The sequence below is a fragment of the Lethenteron reissneri genome, chromosome 47, assembly GCF_015708825.2.
Source record: "Lethenteron reissneri isolate LAM-NWPU_2019-01 chromosome 47, ASM1570882v1, whole genome shotgun sequence".
NCBI lineage: Eukaryota > Metazoa > Chordata > Hyperoartia > Petromyzontiformes > Petromyzontidae > Lethenteron > Lethenteron reissneri.
The window spans coordinates 5,847,805-5,865,129 of NC_083825.1; the positions used below are offsets into that span (position 1 = coordinate 5,847,805).

At 47.6% G+C, this 17,325-nt stretch overlaps 1 protein-coding gene across 5 annotated transcripts in view; it reads right to left on the reverse strand.

Annotated features, from left to right (window-relative positions):
• The window catches only part of LOC133354340 (PH and SEC7 domain-containing protein 2-like), a 127,332-nt gene that overhangs the window by 46,515 nt on the left and 63,492 nt on the right, over nt 1-17,325 (reverse strand). For all 5 annotated transcript variants that reach the window (XM_061571099.1, XM_061571103.1, XM_061571102.1 and 2 more), the window contains 2 exons: nt 14,081-14,139; nt 11,603-11,692 (listed from right to left, as the gene is read on the reverse strand). In XM_061571099.1, coding sequence (XP_061427083.1) covers nt 11,603-11,692; nt 14,081-14,139 — 149 coding nt within the window. The remainder of the gene's footprint in view (nt 1-11,602; nt 11,693-14,080; nt 14,140-17,325) is intronic.

A 17,325-nucleotide genomic window follows, 5' to 3' on the forward strand; every position in this document is an offset into this window, starting at 1 on the left:
TTCGGGAAAACGTCTTCGCACATCGCTGCAAATAACTTGGGCGAAAGCGTATCTCCTCGCATGTAACTTACGTGGCTTACACACAATCGCTCGGCAGGCACAATTTGGCACGCGCGTCGCGAATGGCAAAATCGATCATAGTCGATGAACCAATGAATCATCAAATGCCTGTTTCATATTATCTAAATCTGCAATAGGTCACTGGTAATCACCATAAACGTTTCCAATTACCGTGTGTTAATTAGCGTGCTCTAATTATCGTAATCTCGACACGAGTCCCGCGGAACCACCGAGATTGATCTTTCGATAAAATACAGCGATTCGTACTATCTGCGCCACGCAGGTGACAAGTGGTAGATGCCAGCCTTTGCAGTTTGGCCTACATTGCGTGTTACCCATTGTGCATGGCATAGCAACACAACTGTGTTCAAGGCTCTACAGAGACAACACTTATTGAAAATGAACGCCGTGTTTCCCGAGCAAAGCATCGCCGAGTCTCAATATCTTCTTCCACGAGGGGGGGGGGTGCGGGGGTGGAGGGCTATCGTGTTTTCGCAGTATAGGCTGATGATGCTCTGTGTAATCCCAATTGAGTCATGCGTAGAACACGTTTCAGTATTGGGATGCTTGGCCCAAATACCGGTTGCATCATATGGGTTTTATTTAGCTCTGGGAGCAAACCCGAGAATTCAGAAGTCCCATTCAGAGCAGGGGGAAGAACATCACTCGACAGAGAAAGGAATCGAACACAGGTACTTCTTGCTGCGAGGGACAAGGGTTACAACTGCACTCCCCTGCTGCCCTTTGTTTGCGTACAATTTAAAATATTCAATTGTGTGTTCTCATAACTTACAAAAAAAATACATTCCAGGTGATGCTCAAATAATATATATTTTATTATTATTTTATTTGGGTGCAAATATGTATCTCCTGGGTTAATGAAAACTGCTCCTGGTGAACTAATAAGATCAATGAACACTGGGATCTGACACACATTCCTCGAGGATTAATACCAAGGCTGGAATATACTAAACAACGTGTGGATTATTGCAGTTTTTAGATACCTGCACGACTCTGTCAAGACAGATTATGCTCGTGCTCCAGCCCCGGTCAGTGCAGGACATAGCAGCATTGTCAGATCAGTGGTCTCAACGACGGTTATAAAAGGTGCTCTTTTGTATTCGATGACAATTTGCAGAGAGCAATTTTGAAGAGGTGAACATTCATCTATTTTATTACATAGGCCAGAAGGGTAAATGTGAAGCCAAGCAATTGCTTGCCCATGCCACTGCTGATAGAAGGGACTGCACTAGAGAGGGGAGCTCCCATTGAGGGTATTTGGCCTACTCTTCCACGCTATCCAAACGTCTTGCAAGAGAAGAGAGTACCCACACTCTACCCCACCAAACGCGACCTGATATTGAACTAACTGTGGTGTGCTCATTTATACCGCCGGGTGGACAGAGGAGAAGTGGGGAGCGGGGGGGGGGAATTTAAGAAAACCTGCACCGTTCTTTAAGTGCCGCACCGGGAGATCGACTCGAAATGCGACCGTCTGGACTGCACGCCGAGCGAGGCAACCGCTGCACGACCGCGGCATCCATATAGCCGCAAGACCGCAGTCGAAGCGCCTCGCTCGGTCACACAGCACACGGCCGCTGCAAGCATCGGGAGCCTTTTTTGCTCGCGCCTCCTATAAGCGCGGTTGGCTACGTACGGTGCGAAAGAAGTTTAATGTGCGTACGTACAACCTGCACACCCAGGCGATCGCTTCGCCTCTGCAACGAACACTTTGGAATCAGAAAAAAAAACATCGAGCGAAAAAATTACCGCGCGTCATTTTTTGGGGGTTTGCGAAAAAGAGCGAGACAAGAGGAGTGTTTTTATTTTATTTCCCCACAAATGCCAAAGTTCCATTTGGAAAATCTGAGGGTACACGTCGACCGGACCCCCGCAGTGTTTGTTTTGAATCTGTGAAATCCGGCGATACTTGTGGCTGCGGCCGTTTTTGGTGAAACCGCTGTAAGTGACTATAATACATCAGGGATGTTGCGTCAGTGGACTCCTCCAAGCGATGCCATTGTAAATTATGTGTCAAGCCGCGTGGGCGTTACCTCGCTCCGAGACAGAGAGCCAATGTCAAAGCGGATGCACGAACGAAGGTTTTAGTCCCTTAATGTCACTCCGGCTGTGAAGCAAATGGCGAGCGCTGCAATTTATCGCGCACTATATCTCGTTAACACTTCGCTCCGTCAATCGTTTGTGCATTTTTGGACTTTATTGTGCACACCAAGGTCACTCGGTCGCACCTGCGTAGTCAGACAAGGAAATGTAAGTAAGGCATTCACATGTAATCATACTACATGTGAGAAAAATTTCGCCGGCTGGCTTCCCCACCTGATTCCTGGCTGGCTGGCACCTGAGTTCCGGCTCAACGCCGCCGATGTCACGTGCCCCTTATCCCGTTGCCCCCCCCCCCCCTCACGCCCCATTGCTCTCCAAACCAGAATCTTTCCCGGTTTAAATTAAGTCAATCAACTTAATCAGTTTAATGCATCTCAGAAGTGGTTCTGCGAAATCACTTTTCTGCGGGGCCATTTCTCTACGAACGAGCGACTCCTCGCTCTGCGAGAGGGCTTGCTTCATCTCGTGACGTGACACCGAAGAAAAGTGGAGCGAGGAAACTAAAAAACAGAGAATATTGACTTTGAACTCCGACCAACTCAAAACAAAAATTACTTTTCAAGTGAAACAAAATGCAAATCCTTCACAAACATCCAAGGTGGAACACGGGGAGTGAAGACAAATGCAGTGGCGGGCTCAGCGATTCTCACAAGTGGCAGTTGAGAGGTAACACAAGAGCAAGCGGCCGAGTGTCAGTGCGGTTGTGGCACGAACTTCAGCGATCTGCACCCGTGGCCATTTGTAGGTATGTTACGCTGAACTTCTTTCGCACTCTACGTAGCCAACCATGCTAATCGGAGGTGCGTGGAAAAGACAACAAACTAAACACAAAAATCAGTTCTAAAGAAATTAGTTTGTCAAACTAAAATCAAAGTTCGGAGCCATAGCCAGCGGTACAGCCGCTCAGTTATGCGCCTGTGTGCCCCCAACGCCCTGCGTCTGCTACTAAATGTCTTGAGACAACATCCCATGTGGAGAGTTCCAAAAGTGGATATCTGTATTCCATGGCTTCGTACGGGATTGTCCATACATACAAACAGAATATTTTTATGCACCCTGGAGGAATCCGATGAGCTATGAAGCTCTTCTTCACAGATGTCCGGTAGGGGGCGGGTCAGAAAGTTACATCAACATGAGGGAAAAAGTTAAAGGTGCAGCCCTGAAATTTCTTGCCCGCGTTACTGTTGGCAGAAGAGGGTGCTCGAGAGGGCCTTCCTAAAGGGTATTTGGTCTACTTTTCCATGACGGCCAGACGTCTTTCAAGAAGTTGGAGCGCCCACAACTTTTTCCCATCATGCACGAGCTGCAGATCGACTCGCTGTGGTCGTACCCGTTAATACTGCTGGGCGGACAGAGGTGGTGGTGGGGATTTACGATACTTGCCCCACTGCTTCAACTGCTGGATCGGGAGGTCAAAGCGAACCCGGTGACCTCTGGATTGCAAGTCAAGTGCACTTTCCATTACGAACCATTACAGCATCGCTGCTGGGAATCGATATTGCAAATGTTTTTCTCGGACAGAAACTGGGTAGAAAAAAAAAACCATGAGAGAGAAAGGAGGAGTGAAGATGTGTGTACATTTTCAGAAGAGGTTCAAAGCCACTTCCTCTTGATTCTGTCCCAGGCCCAGTGCAATGGCTTTGTTGCCTTGCCTCTGGGCGTTCATTAACGTTACAAAGCTCTTTCGGTAGTGAAAGGCATTCCTAATGTACCGGTGAATTTTAAATTTGCGAGATCCAAATATGCTTCAGGTAACCTCAGTTCACCTTTCATACACGCGGTCGCACGGATGTCACAGACGCGACAAGAACTATTTTAGCACGGCCGGCATTAAACGCACTTGCATTCCCCCACCTCAAAATTTGAATCTAAATCCTCGACGCCTCCAAGGTCTGATTATCCACAACAAGTCTACCTTCGATTTAAAGCTTTCGTGACTGCAGGGATTCATCTTGTTGGTTCTTTCAGTAAAGTCACGTAGAAGGGAAGTAATAAAATAATAAAAATAAAACATAATAAAATAATTTTATTTTATTATGTTTTATTTTTATTTTATTATGTTTTATTTTTTTTATTTTATTACTTCCCTTCTACGTGACTTTACCGAAAGAACCAAGAAGAAGAAGTCTACCTTCCTTGCCAGGCCGGTGCGAGCGTGGCGTGAACGGAAAAGGCGTGCGGCAAGGCCCAGCTGAGATGTCGTTACCAGGCAGCTCACGAGGTCACGTCACGCAACCTCAAGATTCTAAAAGCGCCCTTGTGTACCAAACAGCAGGGTTCATGCATAAGCCCATTGATTTGCAGAGCTAAACAAGAAAGCCTTTGTACGGCCGGCTCACTCACCACACCGAGCCTGTAGTACGCAAAAGGGGAATCAGTTCTCACAACCGTCCAGAAATTTCTTCTAGAAATTATCAAAGTGCTTCGTGTCGCGCTATGACGTAGACATTAGATCCCCCCCGACCCCCATCCCCTCACATTGTGTGCTTGAGCTCCCGGGAAAATTATCCCGAATCCAAAGTGTAATGATTGCTTCCATATTTTCAGCCCTTTGTCAATCCACCTGCTGGGATGAAGGTGAGCCGATACTGTGTTGTTTACAGGGGTTGTTTGACCACGTATCAAACAAATGTTGGTCAGTAGGGGTTGGGGTAAATGGGGTACACCCCAGGTCAAATTCAGATTAAAAATTCCATCCAATGTTAGCCATTGCCGGGACGTGGAACTCGGTTCGCCGAGATCACAATGTGGTGTGCTCAAAACTGCACTGCACCACTGCTCCGCCCATAGTGTTCTCATTGCCTATAACTTTATTTTAAACGTTCATAATCTTCTTAAATAACTCTGATTAGCCAGGTGCCCTTGGAAAAACAGATAAGGTATCTCCATCGGTTCTCACGTGTTTAATCGATGAATGGCGACACGTTAAACCGACTTTGGATAATAAAATAAAATGCACGTGGCAGAGAGAATAAACAGGCCTTCGAGGGCAGACAATCAAAAGTGAAGGCGGAGTCCAATGTCGTATATCTGACTCACTTGGGACTGACGGATAGGCGGATGTGTGAAAAGATCAGATGTAGACAACGAACAGAAAATGACAGCTACACCACCATCAACAAACACCGCGCTGAGCATCAGCCAGGGTAGATGTGTGACGTTGCATTGCAGACCTTCAATTCCTCACGAAAATTTTGAATTTCAGCAACGCTGCTGCTTAGGGAACGGTGCTGCAAACGCAGACTGGCGTGCGCAACGCACTGCCGCCCACACTCGCAATCGCAACGAGGGTTAAAGACGCATTGCACGTGCGTGCCAACATAACGCAGGGACGCACATATTTATTGATTGTTTCCCCTTCTCTACGTTTTTTTGTTTTGAGTTATCGTAAAAATAAAAAAATATAAACGAGTTTTTGACAACGTGGATGGTGAGAAAGAGAGAAAAAATAGACCGGCCACTGAACCAGAAAATTAGAAACCTACAAACCGTGAGATCAGTGAGTGGTGCCAGTCGGCCTGAATAACATTGGCGATGGTGCAAAAACAAAACAAAAAAGCCAGCGAGTGAGATGATGTTACGATTGTGGATGATCATCTGCCTGATCCAATATTAAACATTGGGGCGTGCGAGGTGGTCCGGTTGGTGTAATACGTCAGAGTGCTGAGACATCACTGCAGATATCCTGGGCTCGAATCTGACTTTAAGTCGGCTGTGACTAAAGAGTTATCCATTGTAGTAAGGCGATGGTCTCGGCTTTGTCACCAAGGAGTGTTTAATAAAAACAAAAAAATTACATTTGGCTCTTCACTTAAAGTGGTCCGAGAATTTAAAGATATGAAGCTGGTTGAATCACCATTGCGACGGACGTCTCAATAGCAGGGTGTGTGTGAAATTGTGCCGCTTCCTCTATTTTGGATACGAGGTCACAGGTCTCCCTTGAAAATTATATGCTCTCAACGGGCTCTTTCTTGGTTCAAATAAGACAATCCAATAATTTAACCCTATCCCGTTCCGAAATTAGTAAGGTTGGCTACGTATGGTGCAAAAGAAATTCAACATGCATACAAGTTGCGTCTCAGCGTTAATTTCATTTTTGGAGGCTTAGTGCCGTTGTTTTTAAAGGCACTGTACTTACCGTAGAGAACTGTAGCTGCACAACCGCAGTCTATGACAGCTGGCGTCAAACTTTTCCACACGCCCTGCCGCGTGGCCTTGTGGGAACCTAGTTACCAATAAAGTTAGTTTATTTAAGTTTTTATTCTGGTTTCGTTTTGATGATGTACACGCACATCATCAGAATGGGTTAAATGGATCTCAGAGGTGGACCCGCAATATCGGTTTTCCGCGGGCGGTTAAGGTTTCCGACGACCATGCAATTTGGCCAAATGTTACCACTCCGGGGATTAAAAAGAATTTGGTTTGACTGCCGTGTAAAAAAAAACTCTACAATGGTGGATGTGGAAAAGTGTAGTGCTCCAAATTGTGAGTAAGACATCACTGAAAGAGATCTCGGGGAAAAAAAGGTCCGTCATATCATCTTTCACATGCTATTCTCTAACTCGGGGTGATAATCCGCTCCACAGAAGTCTGAAAGAAAATTCCTGCATCTCTTGGTGTGATGCCAACTGATAACTTAAAATTAAATTCAAACACTATAAAACTCAAATGTGCATGTGGCTGCTCACTGCCTGAACGGAAGAAAGATCCTCAATTTAATTCATTTTATGGACTAAACAATTTACTACCAAAGACAGTGCAGGATCTGCGTGATATTATCTTATCTAGGATTTTAAATAAGGCGTGCATCTATGCACATCCTGGCGGTATCGCTGAAATCCATACTGCGTCAACCACATCATTGGACTGGATGAAAACCTTTAGATTAATTTACGACGATCATTAAGAAAAAAAAAAAAACTGTTGCTTTTCACAATGCCATACAAAAAGAAGAATAATAAGGCGTTTGTCAAAGCGTTTTACAAGAATTAAAAATGGTACATTAGTCATTGGCAGATGGGGAAAAGGGATGGCGTTTGAGTGTTGGGGCTGGCAAGGAAGGGTGATGATAGGGAAAGGAGGGGCTGGCAAGATTATGGAGGAGGAAGGGGGAGGATGGTTAAGCTTTTAAGGATGTGATAGGAAGTAATAGAGCGATTTTCTGTTGAAAAAAGATGAGTCTTAAGAAAGGAACGAAATATGGTTTAGTGAAGTTGCCTGCGTGATGCGGAGTGGGAGTTTATTTCAATGGAGGGGAGCCAAGAGGGAAAGGGAGCGGAAACGTGGCTGAACACGGAGATTATGAACGCTGGGGCCTCGACGGGACATAGCAAGACGGGGTGATGATGTTGCCTTGTCCATGTCATTAGTCACAGTCGATTGCATTTTTTGGGCACTTTCAGCTTTTGTTCTATGTTTTTTTGAGTCCACGAGTTACGGCAGCTGAAATGCAATGAAAGAGAAAACATAATTCACTGCGTGCATGGATATGTTGCTCTTCATTAATTTTACAAAAGCACGCCGCCCTGTGCTTGCTTGCCTCATTTATTTTATAATTTTCTTCCTCATCCGACTTGAATAATTATTGCTCTGTGATTTTGTCCCTCCAAGATTGATTACAACCCCCTCGACAAACACAGCATGGTATAGGCACAGTAGAAGCGTAGCATCAAACAAAGATCTCTTAAAGCCTTTAATTTTACAACCAACAACAACCATCGGTCATTGCCAGGCCATTGTGCGTGCTAGATAAAGGCTTCCCAAGGCCCTGTCGATCACGTGGGTTGTTTAACCATACTTCACCACGCTGGCCAGTGAAGGGAGCACCAGGACCGGTTCGGTTACCGTTTGCCACTCATGTTCGCCATGGCAAAGAATCAAACTGAAGTCGCCAGGTTCACAGCACGTTTTGTCAATCACCGTGGCACGGCTTCACCCGATTAGGTCCAACGCGCACACAATCACGTAAATCATCCGTCGCGCACAAACGCTCAATTCAGCCTCATAATGCGTCACGAATTTGGAACGTCACAGTCTTATTATTCAACGGCGGCTGTCCACAGCTAAATGAATCGCTGAAAGTGAAAACGAACGCCAAAGCACTTAAATCCCACGAACCTAATTTTCAGTCCTTCCCCGGCCCTACGTGCTGTTCACTTCGTCCCGCTCGCCCGCTCACCGCACATCACTCAGTGCGGCCGGGTTCAGCCAGGAAATTTCGCCGACCCACTCGGCACCGGCTCCGCACGCTGACCCTTATCAGACGCCGCACCCGCACGCGCGTGCCGGGAACGGCTATACTCCCCGGGGAAAATTACATCGTTACTCCGAAAGGTCCGCGGGTGCAGGTGATGTGTAAATATTTCCATTAGCGGCCACCCTGCCATTGAGGACACGGGTACAGTGCGCTCACACTGCCTCCTCGCTTCACCCCCTGTGCCATTAAACTGCGTCTGCAAGCCTCGTAGCCCTTCTAAAGCCAGCGAGCCGTGCTCTAATCAGGTCAGGGTTTAATATTCGCGCGCACTTGTTAATGCATCCAGCTGATGTTGATTAGCTCTGCGAGTCGTATATCTACAGGCAGGCCAAGATGAAAGCAACATATTTTTTTTCTTCCTAATTCTCCACTTCGCTGGAGAGGTCTGGGCAGCACAACGCTATCCGCAATACCCCCCCACCCCCAAACCCCAAAGGCCCTTGATGATATTTCTGAAAGCATGGATGTGTAACTAAACTATGGCTGTATAAATTGTAGCCGGGGACCAAGGCAATTAACACAACGGCTCCTCTAATGACCAGGGCAATGTATCCGTGCTCTCTGTTGGGTCATAGCCAGTGGGAGATTTTGTGCACCCATCTCACACGCAGCACAAAAGCATGCCAGAGGTTGTAAGCTAATAAAAATGAAATAAACCCATGACACCATTTATTAAAACTAAAATGTCACCTTAGCCATACCTATCAGTGGCAGAGGAGACGTTGCAGTAAATTTGTCTACAAACCTGATTTGTTGAAATTCCGTCACCCAGGATTGAGTGTGATTAATGAGCAAAAGGTGCACTCACTCTGGCAATTGATGTTCGAGATAGAACAATTGACAATAACGACAGCGTTTGCATTCACACGCCGTGCCAGTGCCTGTGGTGGTAATAAAAGATCCGCGGTGTGACAGGACACAGGGATGGACTTTTCCATCTCCCCAAATTACGCTTGCTCATGCCACTACTGGAGGAATGACCTCCACAAAAGTGAGATCAAGATAACCCACCCCATGGTTATTTTGGGCCCCCTTCTTGGCTGGCCAGATGTCTTGGTGGGAACACCCACACTTTACCCCACCGTACACGGCCTGCCAAACAACTGCGGTGTGCCCATTTATACGGTTGGGTGGACAGAGGCGGAGGTGGATTAAATAAAGCAGCCCCCATTGTTTCAACTGCCATGCCGGGAGATCTAATCGAATCGGCTACCTCTGATTTGCATGTTCAGTGTGCTGCCGACCATTACACCACAGAGGGCAGCGTACCTCGAACTATATACCAGGGTCACATCGACCCTTACGAGGAAGGACGCAAATACGACAACGCGTCATCGGCCAGAAAAAAGTGCGACTGGCGGGAGATTTGCGAGCGAGTGAGTGAGCGCAACTCGGGTTCGGCTCGGCGCCGGCTTTGTGCCGCTGTGCGCCGCTTACGGACGCCAGCCTGCGGACTCCGTGCACGATTTGTGCCTCGTCACTCGTCTTCACAGCGGCTACTTCGCCGCCGCCACCGCCGCTGCCCTCCCCCCCACGTGCTCCAGAAGGCCGTGTCCGTCGCGTGGCTCAGCTCACGTGGCTCGGCTTGCATGGCTCACCGCGCGGCCAGTGGCTCGCCGCCTGATCTATATCGCCGTTCGCGTTTGACTCGCCGAGGTTAACTTCACCGAACGCGTGCGCGGGGCGTGCTTGAAATATTAAAAGTGGACGAAGCTCAAAAAACACTACTCGGGTTGCGGCCACCGCGTTAACGTTTCCGGAGAAGCGATTAAGCGTAAACGGATTTCGCCTCGCGAGGCGCGCTCGCTCTCCCGCTCGCGGTTGCCGAGCCGACCGGCTCGTCGCGAGATCGGAGCGGCGACGACGCGAACGCAAAACCGGCTGGCTCCTCGCCGGAAAAATTCACCCGGCGTGCGGAACGACAAAGCCGAGGGGTTGGAACGCAAACAAGCATGCCCTCTGCTGGCCACGCAGGAAGTCGTTGATTCCGCACCGTTTCAAAGCGCCACACGGTCCACAGCGAACCGTGTGCAGGAATGTTCCGAAGAGGCCGGGCTGACCCGTAGGCCCGCCGTGTCTCATTGGTGATTGAGCATGTGGCAAGGAAGATGGGTGGAGGTTAGCCCCACTGCAAGGTTAGCCCGACCCCATTCGTAACCGGGCACAGATTGCCGTTGAGAGATTTCACGCGGCGGGGTGAATTAATCATTCCCGAGTTAGCGCTGATAAGCGTCCCCATTACAACTGCAGGAAACCTTTTGAGCTTTTGTTGTTGTTCTTGTTATCATGGACTGTTTATTAGGGTTTTCATCAACACGGTGGACCGGAATATTAAATTCCATTGTAGGGTGTTAGCATTGAAACTGTGCTAGGTCGAGAGGGCAGACTGGCATGGTCCACTCAAATATGGGGGTGTATTCGTTTGCTAAAGATCAACAGGGCAATTTTCGGGAAAATGTTACCGGCAAATGCATTTACTATGAGCAACGGTGGCAACTTGGTATTGCTGTGGTGTCGAGTGATAAAATTCTGTCTTGCCAATGAAAAATGAGCTTGTTGAAAAGTGTGTTTGATGAACAATGATTGGTCGACAGCGCGTAACCTTGGGTCATCACGTGACCTCTGTCTATGATCGATGACGCGAGGACTGCGTTTGTATTCGCGGTTGCACTGTGGAGCTCTCAGACGTGTTTTCTGGCCGTACGCGTATCGCTTGGCACGATGTTCAACGTTTCGGTCCACGTACCGAGAGCTTCTTCGGAAATTTAATCCAGTAAGATCGCGTTCATCCTCAATTGTAACGGATCGCCGGCTCCTGCTGCTGTTGCCCCATTCTTTACTCTGATTGGGCAGGCGAGCTGCTCAATTTAGTTCCTGAATAAAGCTTTCAGCAGGTGGAGTGAAACGTCGGACACCACGCCGAACAACGCGCGCAACACAACCTGACAAAACCATCGGCGAGCTTAGTAGCTCTAAGATGTTCCGAAATTTGGAAAGCACTTTTTTTTTTCCATGGAAAAGGTTGCGGCAAATGCCGACACCGTTGCCGACCATGGCTGCCTGCGGCGGTTGACCTTAAATGGCCACGAACCCTGTCCACCTTCCTCATGCGCACCTCTGCACAGCTCTAGGCCGCTCGAGTAATGTAAGGTGCTGGCGTACCTTGAGAAGATCGCGGGGGAAGTCGCGGCCGTCATTGAGTCCAACGAGGTTGTCGATAAACTCCTGGCAGTTCATCTTCTTGCCAATGTTCTTTGGGTTCGGAGGGGAGGAGAGACAGCGCATCAGCGAGTGGTCGCAGAGATAGCCGTACGCCGATAAACATTTATATTGTATGTTGAAAAAGATGGATAGACTGAAAGACGGAGTAACAAGTGTAAGCAAGATGCAAAGATCCAGCGATGGAGGGCAGCGATTGAGAAGTATCCGTGTCGTACAACTGCTGTGTGACAACTTCACGCTAATTAATTATTATCACTTCTTGTTTATCCAGCAGGAAAGCCTCACCGAGTCTCGTGACTCTTTGCATCAGGAGGGCCCTGCCAAGATTTTGCGGTCGGGGGACGACGATTGCCAAGTGCAATCGCAATCCGATTACCGTGCGGGAAATCTTTAAAACGTGGCAAGGTTGGACAGCGCCGCTGGCACACAACGGCCTACTCTTGCGAATGACACCACAGGACTTTGAACGTCCAACGCGAACCAGATGGCGCGTATTATTAGTCTCGCACCAGGCACTCGTCCGAGACCGAGTCGGACCTAGGGGAGGCCACAAAAACCGGTTGAGATATTCGTCACACCGGTGTTGGCCGTGGGCGGGAATCGAACTCGGGTGGCCGGGGTTCGTAGCGCGGCGCACGAACCCGCTACCCCTCCCCGCTCCCCACGGAGGGGGGCAGAGGCACAGAGGGAGCAACGGTTGAAGCAAGAGATACAATTCAGCATTGCACTTACGATTTGGATGCATGAGCATGAAATAAATCAAGAGTGTTCTAATTAGGGGGGATTCTTGTTAGCTGTGCGTGGGACGGGGTGTCAAGTGCAGCAGGCGAAGTGCAAATCAGAGGAGCGCGTAGACGAATTGTGAGATGAGATGACGTCACGCGAAAGAAATGGCTCCACTTTCGTGTGGAAAGCAGCGATAAGGTCTAAGCAATGGACCCAACGATCGGTAAGATGCAACCCGGAGAACGAGCCGCTCGTAATGTGCAGTTGCGGCACACTCAGGCTGTGTGTCCTAATTTTCTTCAAATATTACTTCATATGCACAGTCAACATCATGTCGTAAGATGGAGAAATGTCCACGTGAAACTATTAGCGTGAACGGAGATAATAAAAGAATACAAATAAAACATAGTAAAATAATACAATATTACGTATTATGTTTTATTTTAATTATTTTATTATCTCCCTTCTACGTGACTTTACCGAAAGAACCAAGAAGATGAATCCCTGCAGTCACAAAAGCTTTAAATCGAAATTTATTAGCGTGAAGTCAATTACCTTGTGTTAGAGGATGATTCACAGAAGTGAATATGACAGAACTTCAAAGATTCCTTCAGGCGACCCCCTCTCCATAGACGTATCATCACAAGGCAGTTCAAATAATGCAAACAATTCTCCGAGGTGGAATCTTGCCGAATTAATCTTAAAACCATAAACCACGCGATGGCACAATCTCAGCCATCAGTCACTGTCAGGCATGCTCTGGCGACATCACTTGAGGTCTGATCGCAGTACTTTCATTAACAGCTAAGTCACATAGTAGCCGATCTCGTCAAGGGACGTAAAGCATCATGCAAACTCCAGTCATCCTCGCAGCAGCTTTTGGCTAGCCATCGAACGAAGACGATCACTGCATCGCACGCTTTCGGATGCGCTCCTGCGGCCATCTGGAATGCTCTTCCTTCCGAGATTAGGAAGCCACTGGAGGTATGCACTTTTAAATAATCTAAATTGAAAACTCATTTTTTTAAACTGCTTTTTGTGTTTAGTTTGTTGTCCTTCCCCCGCACCGATTAGCACGGTTGGCTATATACGGTGCGAAAGAAGTTCAACGTACGTACGTACATACATACAAGGCATTGTGGGAGCCGGTAGCACTAAGCCGACGTAATTCGACGCGCACCAGGAAAACTCAAGCCCACGACGACCGCATTCAATCTGGAAGCCGAGCAGCCCCAATGTGACGGACGATTCAGGAGAGTTTTTATTTCATAGATGACAATCGCTGGTCGGGGCGACTCTCGGTGGTGAGTGGACTCCGCCAGCACTGCTGAAACCCTGCATGTGTAACCGTTGCTTTGCATCACTGAATGCCATGCAGTGGACTTACTTGGATACATCAAGGGGAACTACGTTAAGTGTTAATACCTCCCTAACATTTTCCTTGATTTAAACCACGGGCTGCATTTGCTCGTCCAGTCTACGCGAGTGGCGTAACACAAAGTACACATTACGCTCGCAGACTCGCCAAACGCACGCGTTATCGGTAATCTAAAGTTAGACATCAAGGCTTTAATGCAGGCGATGAACAGAAGCAAAACACAGCGCTAACAATGAAATACGCAGCCGTATACATAATTTGATCCATTGTGCTTAAGAAAAAGTCATATTAATACCATTGTGAAATATACTCACGGGTCCATGCAAATCCGTATTCAGCAACATCAGGGCACAAGTGAGCGTGTGAACTCCGTCTGTTGAATAATTTCGCAGAGACGGAATAATCAGGGACGAGAACAAACGACGCCGGCGGAATTCCCTTTAAAAAAAAAAAACGACAGCATTCAAGCTGGAAAATTTAAGCCCGACTGATGTATCCGTTTTTTCATTCAAACCTGGAAGCTCATGCCACTTTTGGCGGCCAAATACACAAAGCACAGTAAATTTACACAGCAAACGCATAGCTCGAGCGAGCAACAGAATACGCTATGCATTATGTATCTGAATGTAAATTGAGTTTGGCTCCAGAGGACAAATGAAGGAAGCAAGCACCGGCCTTTGCCATGGCAAATTTTCGGTGAATTGCCCTTTTGACTGCGAAGACACGGAGGCTGACAGGGCGAGTATAAAATTGGCGCCACTTACGGAAGGTGTCAATTTTACAATCATCGGAGATTAAATCAAATATTCGCTGCGTTGAGGCGGGCGGGGATGGTTCGGAGGTCAAAGTAATGAGCTGGCGTCTGAGGCTTAAAATTCTGGGTGCCGATCCAGGTAGACACCGGTGATTAAACTGGGTCCTCAAGTGGACATAGTCGATGGTCTAAATTGTTTTTTATTAATTATGTGGCGATGCTGCTGCGTTGGCAGTGGTGCACAATCAACAACAAAAACTGGACACGTTCATCAATAACGCTATTGTGGTCTTAAAAGGAACAAAAATCTTTACAATAGGTGACGTTTCAGCCAACGAACCTTCTTAATGGCCTGTAAATAGAGAGGCCAGAAAAAAGAGTGGATAGGCGTTGGAGACTGCACTTGAAACCATGGGGCCTGGCAAAATAGAAATGTTAAAGATGTTTTCTGATGAACATTGTTTTTTTATATTTTCACTTAAAAAATATTGTTAAATGCTTAATTTGGTTGCATTGTGGTTCTGAGAATAACACTGCGTTGATTTTCACGCAACAACAGTGGCGGTGTGAGGAGGAGGTGCTATCTCCCACGGTGAGGACCAAATGATTGGATCGCGAAGGTCGCTCGGCAAGGGTCTGCTTCCTTGGAAAAATTCTCCAACGCTCAAGGTTTGCTTTTCTCTCTGCCAGAGTGTCTAAATAGATTTTATTTTTGTTCATCACGTGGCATGACACCGATAGCACAATCTAAATAAAAGCGGGTGAAAATTACAACAATAATTAAGAAACCTAATCACGTAAGAATTAGCGATGAATGTGTTGGATTAACACGTAGGGCTTTCGCGACCAATATTCTCCATAATACAGGGGTTTTCTGGCTGTCACCTGTTGAAGCTGGTTGTAATTACCAGCGAAACGTCGTGCTCTAATGGCAAATGTTGTGGTTTTTACTCTCCACACACACCGGTGTGTTGGTGTTGTACAGGTGATGAATTGGCATGTTTTCAATACGTGACAAATCTTACTAATCGGCCGTGTCCCGTGGTGGCGGTTTTAGCGACACATTTATATTTACGCAATTTAACAACAACAAAAAACCCCTCTGTTATGAATGTGTTGGAGGGAGTTCTCATGACTCACTGGCGGAGCACAGCCCGAGCCCCTAACCCAGTGGTTCTCAATCGGGGGGTACGCGGACCCTTGGGGGTACGTGGCAATGTCGCAGGGGGTTCTGCGAGGTGATTTATAAACGTGTAAAATCATATCATAGGTGAGAATCATTGGTGAATAATCATGTATAAATCTGCCAAAATAATAACTACGATAACATTTTAATCCACGTGTTAAGCTCGAACGATATAAAAGACCTTACTACGTTAATTGATCGTCAACAACGTTGTTTCCAAGAGCAACCAGCGAGAGCGAACAAATTAAGTGACGCGTGCAGAGCGTGCGTTGTATTTATTTTTTATTCGCTTGCAGGTTACTTAGCTAGTTAGGGCACCTCACTAAATGGACAATTGGTTAAAATATTGATGTTCATTATTCGTACATTCATTTCTCAGAACGACGTTGGGTCAAGCAGGGGGGGGGGTTGTTAGAGTAGTAGCCAAAAATGTGAAAACCACTGCCATAAATGAGGGCGCAAGCAACGCTCACCGAATCTTTAGTAACGGCTGCTCTTTACCGGAGAGCCAAATCGCAGGCGCGGGCGTCAGCAGACGGCACCCGGGCAAGCGGTAAACCCCAGGGTGCAACCCGCCCCCCCCACTGACACGTGACCTTTGGTGTATGTATTTTTTAAATAAACGAAGGCGGTTCATTTTACGGGCCTGCCACTATCCGTCACGCGCGTGTGACCTCCCGCCGCTCGGAAATACATTCGCGGCCGCTTCCGCTCGTGAAAAATGTGGCAGGGATTTGAAACTAATGCGAACATAAAAAAAAAACAACCACTGCGGATGACACATCAGAGTATTTTGTGTGGCAGTGCTCATAGAAAAGTACATTCCGCAAAGGACTGCAGGTCCCAGCTCATTACCGCAGGGTGTACGGCAGAACAATTGCTGGCGGACATAAAAAAACGAAAGGGCGTCTGAACAGGGCTCCTGCGGGGGTGTTACGGGCAACAGCTACGAAATAAATCAAACAACCCGCTTACACGCACACACACAAAAAGATCCCCCGTATAGCCTGAGCAGACTGTTGGGGCAAGTGCTGTTAGCGAGCACCTATGAAGGCTGGTACGGCACACGAGGGGGGGTGGGTGGCCAACGTCACGCCCGGCCGCCTTTGTCTCCCTAGTGGCGATGTTTACACACTGCACCAGGTACTCATTTGAGGCTGAGTCGACCTAGGGGAGGCCCGGGACCGGTTCACATAATCATCACTGGTGTTGGCCATGAGCAGGAATCGAACTCGGGCCGCCGGGTTTGTAGCGCAGGGCGCTAACCGCTCCACTATCGCTCCCTACACGCATGCACACATACCCATGCACACCCCACACACACACACCTAACACACACACACCCCACACACACCACACACAGCATGTGGACATAAACGAAAACACGACGTACTATACATGGCAATGAAAAAACAAACCGCGTACTGTACAATGACGTGGGAGTCTGTCGCGTGCGTGGCAATTTCATGGTGCCGCGTTGCACGGAGGGTGAGAATTAAAACACGAATTTACCTAAACCCACGCAGGGCTCTTAAATTCCAATCGGACGGCCTTGGATTTTTACTGAAAATTCAGATGCGTGATTGCATAGCAATTAAAACATTTGCATCCTATACTTC